Here is a 7,054-nt window from a genome sequence, read left to right on the forward strand (position 1 = left end):
TTATGAGCCACAGATGAAATATAAACGTAAAAGCAAATCGATTTGCTCAAAGCCTGAGAGACAAGTCAAGCTGATGAAAATCTTCTTCAGCAGTCTCACTAATATTATAACAATAATGTGCCTCTCTCTTCCCAACATGATCCTGATTCAAGAGCGCCGGTTGCACCCAACCAACTTGGCCCGAACCATATGAACCAGACATTGATGTCTGGCCCCAAAGTTTAACTCCTGAGCTCATGAGGTATTTGCTTTTCTTAGCCAAGTTCCGTTCGAGCTTATGGGCATTTTGGTGGCCTCCAAGTGCTTGAGAAGTGTGAAATTTTCTCCTGCAATAGTTGCATGAGAAAACTCGTTTCTCGGGGTTGCTTGATGAAGAAGACGAGGAAGAAGAACGAGGCGAGTGATCTTGCATGAGGTCTAAGGTGCGGTAGTTCTCTGGTAGGCCTAGATCAAGGAAACTCATGATGATTATTTAGAACAATGTTATATATGAGCAAGATTGAGTAACTTAAAGTTAATAATGGAGTTACAAGTAAGGAATGTTTCAAGGCTTGCTTAGATATGATTAATTTGTGTTGTACAGTATAACGATTTATATATGTATATATATGTGCGAGAGAAGCATGGGCAATCGTATTGCTGTCGGCCTCTATTAATGGCAAGTTCGTCTTGTCGGTGCATCCGATCTCTTACTATTTATTTGGAGGGAATGGTGTCTGAATACGTATGCTTACCGTGATTTAAAAATATTGATAATGTTCGCATTGCATTTTCTTTTGATTATCCAGTTATTTTCATATTATATAATAACTTTTTTTAACTAGTAATTAACAAATTAATAGTAACTAACAAAAAATTATAATTATATATAACACCAAAAAGTCTTTCTCTTTTTCTTTAAACCAAATTTTGAAATTTTATTCATGATTTTTTGAATGGTCATATATATACATCGTTATATCCGATGGTTTTTGACATAATGGTATCGGTGTTTATCTCATAAAAGTATGGTCTCATAAAGTGACACTAGATGGATTTTATGACTAGGTTCTAGAAAAGTACTAGGTTTTTCACTTAATTATTCAAAATATATACTTCATTAATATTTTTAACTGTCATAAATATCTGGATAAAAACTTTAATGCTAAAGTTGAAATCAAAATATCAAATATTAAAATTAATACTCTGTTTTAAGGTTTATTTCTTGTTAAAATCAGTTGGACCAAGCTAGAAGTTTATAAATAACAAGATTGAAAAGCATTAATTAGTTTATTACACAAAATGTACCATCATATGAATATTCGCAGTACTTGTGTGTAGATGGGATCAATCAAGGAGACAATATTGGCAATTGAATCATGGGCATGTTTTTGCTTATAATTTTTAACATTATATGACCTCAACTCTAATCTAATTTCTCCAAATTAAGAAGAAATTTTTTATGAGTAGAAGCATGTGGGCTAGACCAGAGAGGCTATTTATATAATGATTTATAAAAAAATATATAATAATTTATGCAAGTTTTTGCAGTTTTGTCTATAAACTAGCAAACAAGATTCCACTTCAAATAGAGAAAATATGATACACATGCACATGATAGATGTTTGAAACATACCAGGAAGCCCCTTTCGCCCACACCACCCTCATAAATTAAAGACGTGCTTATACTTCACAATAACTCTAGTAACAAATTCTTCAGTCATTAAATATATTATTATATTAAAAAACACTATATTTTATTTATATTGTTTAATTAAGTAATATTTTATATATTTTTATTATTATATTTTCTCTTTTCTACACTTATAATCACTTTTAAAATATATTAAAAAATTTATATAATGCAACATGAATTTTTCAAATATACAAAAATATCACTGAATTTTCTCTTTGCGCTACTCATAACATCCTAAACCATATATATATATATATATATATATATATATATATATATATATATTATAAAAACCCCACTCACAAAAATTGATGGAGGGACTTGTGAATGCTCTAATATCATCTTGGTGATAATTAGGGTTGTTCAAGAGCCGAGCCGAACCGAGTGAAGGCTTGCTCGTTGCTTAACTCCTTTACAACTAAACCGAACGACTGAAATTCGAACCGAGCGAAACTAGAAACGAGCCAAAATCGAACCGAGCATTTTTTGATCGAATATCGAGCAATTTTGAGCACTATTTATTTCTTTTTCACTTTAAAATTTTCAATAAGAAACAAGTTTGAAGATTGTAAATACTTTATTTTGTAGATAAATTATTACTTTTTAGACAAACATATAATAGTTTGTGAATTTTTAGGAGAAAAAATTTTAAGTGAGATATAATGAACATTTAAACAAACTTTTAGTATTCTTAAAACTTGAATCAAACTAATAAAACTATATAATTGACGTGATAGTAAAAAATTAAAAGGGTTTAAAAAATTATATACTTATATTTTAGACAGAATTACAAATTTTGTCCTTTAAAAAAAGCCAAAAATCGGTTCGTGTCCTTTTCTAAGTTTCCTTGCAGGCGGTGTCCTTTAAACTTTTTTTTTCTACACGTTATGTCCTTTACGCTAACTGGGTTAGAAAAACTCAGTTAAATGCCCTCACGTGAGACGCATGTGAGGGCATTTTTGTCTTTTTGCCTACCCTGCAACAACAACTTCTTCTTCTTCTGCTGTTTCTATACCTTCACTAACATCATCACCTGCCATCACCCTTCCTCAACCACCACCCAACCTTGCAACAACAACTTCTTCTTCTTCTGCTGTTTCTATACCTTCACTAACATCATCACCTGCCATCACCCTTCCTCAACCACCACCCAACCTTAACCATCACCTGCCACAATCGAATCTAGCACCACCCTCCCATCTCCGATTAACCACCACCGGTATGCATCGTGACCACCACTGATTCACGGCCACCAGAACACCGGAGCTACCAACCACCGTCACCTAGGGTTTCCAAACAGAAACCCGACCCAAAATTAATCCCCAAAATTCCCCAAAATTAACATGTAACCCTTAAATCCCCAAATTGGACTTACTCGTAAGTTGTTAACGGAAGCAGTGGTGGTAGGTAGTTGTCGTCGGAAGTCAGAAGTGGCCGGCTATGGTTGTGGTTGGAATTAAGATGGATTTCGACGATGGTGGCAGAATCATTTGGGGTTTTCACGGCCACCAGAACACCGCCGCTACCAACCACCGTCACCTAGGGTTTCCAAACAGAAACCCGACCCAAAATTAATCCCCAAAATTCCCCAAAATTAACATGTAACCCTTAAATCCCCAAATTGGACTTACTCGTAAGTTGTTAACGGAAGCAGTGGTGGTAGGTAGTTGTCGTCGGAAGTCAGAAGTGGCCGGCTATGGTTGTGGTTGGAATTAAGATGGATTTCGACGATGGTGGCAGAATCAGTGGTGGTCACGATGCATACCGGTGGTGGTTAATCGGAGATGGGAGGGTGGTGCTAGATTCGATTGTGGCAGGTGATGGTTAAGGTTGGGTGGTGGTTGAGGAAGGGTGATGGCAGGTGATGATGTTAGTGAAGGTATAGAAACAGCAGAAGAAGAAGAAGTTGTTGTTGCAGGGTAGGCAAAAAGACAAAAATGCCCTCACATGCGTCTCACGTGAGGGCATTTAACTGAGTTTTTCTAACCCAGTTAGCGTAAAGGACATAACGTGTAGAAAAAAAAAGTTTAAAGGACACCGCCTGCAAGGAAAGGACACGAACCGTAATTTGGCTTTTTTTAAAGGACAAAATTTGTAATTGGGTCTATATTTTATGTGTGTTGTCTACATATTTGTATACTTGTTCATATATAATTATATATAAAATAAATTAAAAATATTCGAGCCGAATCAAACCGAGCAGACATTTGCTCGTTGCTTGGCTCGTTTACAAACCGAACCGATCAAAGTGGCTCGTTTATAATCAAGCAAAAAAGAGAGGGAGCATTTTCCGAGCAGCTTCTGAGCAAGCGGTTTAGACGACGCTAACGATAATTTTGTATAAACAGGCAGTTTAAATTCAATTATCTTATAAAAAAAAGTTTGGCACGTTCTTGCAAAAAGAATTTATTACATATCATGAGGTTTACAGAGTAATTGCACTTTCATCCTCTATATTTGCATCAAAGACTATATCCTTTAGTTACTTACCGTGTAGACAACGTAGTGGATATATCCTTAATTTATGCTTTAACATATAAAAAAAACATTGTCCTTTTACCCTATCCATGATATATATGAGACACATACTTCATCTTATACCTCAGTCCTTCTCAGCCCGTCTCACCATTTCCGATACCCTTTGACGGTTGCCACACCACCACTAACCATAATCGACACCAGCGCCGCACCAAGACTGTCATGAACCACTGAATTATGCGATGCCCTAAATAACTTTGACTATGCAAGTAAAATTTTCCTAATTTTTGTGAAACCCAATGGCTTCTCTGCCGATGGATATTATAAAGCTACATCACGAACAAATTATCCAGCGCAATTTGGTCACCACACTATTCTGGTAGCCACTATCACTTTTATCCGACGCTATTTTGTCTAAAATTGTTAAGTATATAATATTGTGTGTAAAACTAGCAAAGTTATAAGAATGTATTTTTTGGTCATTTTACCCGAAAAAGCTAAGTCAAACACTTTTTACAAAAGCGTCTTACTTACTCTTTTGGTTTTTTCTGTTCAAAAGCTAATTCAAACATTTTTGTAAAAACTGTTTTTGAAAAAGCCATAAGTAAAAAACACTTTTGTCAAAAAAACACTTTTGAAGTTGAATAAGCTCACTCAAACACCCCATAAGCTTGAAACATCTTATAATCATTATTCATTACTTGTGTCAAGTTCTTTTTGTTGTTTTTCGTTCTTTTGTAGTCTACTTTCCTTCTATTTGTAATCTGCCATTCCAACCAAATTTTGTTGCCCAAAGATTTAAAAAACACACAAATTGGTTACCAACTCGATAAATGACTTTTATTGAAGGTCGTTGTTGATAATCAAGAAGGAAAACGATCAGTTTTGAAGACAACACATCCCAAGACTCTATTTCATTTTTTTAACAATAAAATGTTTATTAAGCAAAGTAGACCAGTAAGAAACTAGACATACCGTTCAAAATAAAGTGTCACACCCCGACCAAAGGCGACGGAACATGTCGAGGTGCAACCGATTGCCCAAATACACAAGACACTTTTAAAGTGACAATATTTAATCAACTCATTTAATTTCACAAAATCATAAGAAGTCACATAACATGTTCATACAATAACCGAATTCGAAACGTAGCAAATAATATATTGTTCATTTTGCTAATAACCTAATAGTCTTGATTACGTTTTTCTTCAAGCCTCGAGTCAACCTTAAGTCAAACCTGTAACATTGCATAAAATAGAATTTGCCAACACAAAGGTTGGTGAGCAATTTCATAGTTTTGAACAATATGTATATAATAGGAAATCCCGCAACTTGTATACAAAACAATAAATAATAGCAACAATTTAGATAAAGAACGACACTTTGCTATAAGGGGATGCCAATTAGTCTAGGATTTATAGGAAATCGTTAATAAGAATACATTAACGACACTTTTCTATAAGGGGATGCCAAATATACTCGGATTTATGAATCACCCAACCAAAAGCGGTAACACATTAGCATTTAAGCATGTAAGCATATAACACCAAATCGAGAATTTATTTAAGTAAAGTATACAATGAAGTTTGTAGTTTAAGACTCAAGTATAAAACATTTAGTTTGAATAAGTATGCAATATTACCCCCAAAACGAAAGATGAAAAACGGGGAATGAAAGTACTCACGTTCAAGTAATAAACTTGAAAGATTGGTCATTTAGTGATTAACCGGAACGACGAGTTTAACGAACAAAGCCTAAAAGAAAAGAGGTCTTGTATTAGAAAATTTGCCTTGGAAATCTTTAAATAAAATAAATGATGAGAAATGTAAACAATTAAAGTTTAAGGTTTAAAATGTAAATGTTTAAGAAACTATAACAATAGTCCTTTAAAAATATAAGTTTACTCGAAACCGGGTTAAAGTATCTAGCCTTAATATTTACTCAACCTATGTAACTAATAAGGTGTGTAAAAATGTAAGAATGTCAGTCCCTTTATAATAAAGATACTAAAACGGGGTTTTAACGAGTGTTCGGGTCTTGATAATTGGTCAAACTCAAAGTCAACTTTCCAAAATAATGAATGTTATGAGATAACTCAATAAAATTTAATAAGACTTAACCACGTATGTAGTTCTATTGTTTAAGAACTAAAAACGTCCGTTAAGCGAGTGCTCGGTTTTGTCGGTCCAAACTTTGTTATAAGATCAAGTTGGATTCAACATCCCAAGTACTTTGAGAAAATAATTAAAATCAATTTATAAATGATTTTTAAAGAAATATACAAGTCTTGATAGCAAGAAACACACTTGTGTGTCTTAAGCGAGTGAAATCGGTTTAGTTCGTTTTGGTTCGATTTCCAATCCGGAATAAGACCAAGAATGGTTACCACATGCCCAAACATCAAAGACCTTGTATAATAATTTATAAATGATGATACTTAAGTTTACAACCAAAAAGTTACCAATAAAGTCTTTAAACGAAAGCTCGGTTTTCGGTTCGGATCTTGTTTCAGGTTAAGAGCGAGGTTAGATTCTACAAACCCATAACCATGGAACTCATAAAAATGATTTTAGAAACTTAAATCTAACATAAATATTTATACAGTTATTTAACAAAACTAGTAGACAAAGTTCGGTTTACGGTTTAGAGCTATTTACGGTTAAACCGAGGCTAGTCTCTTCAAACCCATAACCATGGAACTCAACAAATATGACATACAAACTAAAATGAGCAGAAGTTAAGCATGGTTAGTAAGCATAAACAAGTTATATAATTATATATATATCAAGGACTACGTAAGTCCTCTATGAAGCCTTGCCTTACGAGGTCCGACACTCCACCGACCGAGACCGGGGAAGTGACCACCAAAAGTAACAAGGGGTGCATATTATATATATATGT

General features: G+C 34.1%; 1 protein-coding gene across 1 annotated transcript; it reads right to left on the reverse strand.

The window, feature by feature from the left end:
* Positions 1-46: 46 nt before the first annotated feature.
* Positions 47-463, reverse strand: LOC143613328 (zinc finger protein 2-like). The gene has a single exon (XM_077087064.1). It carries the CDS (start codon positions 461-463, stop codon positions 47-49), a length of 417 nt encoding a protein of 138 aa, XP_076943179.1.
* Between the last annotated feature and the right edge of the window lie 6,591 nt (positions 464-7,054).

This window comes from Bidens hawaiensis, unplaced genomic scaffold (genome assembly GCF_021521415.1).
Source record: "Bidens hawaiensis isolate Kalapana, Puna unplaced genomic scaffold, B.hawaiensis_p1.1 tig00037164_1, whole genome shotgun sequence".
NCBI lineage: Eukaryota > Viridiplantae > Streptophyta > Magnoliopsida > Asterales > Asteraceae > Bidens > Bidens hawaiensis.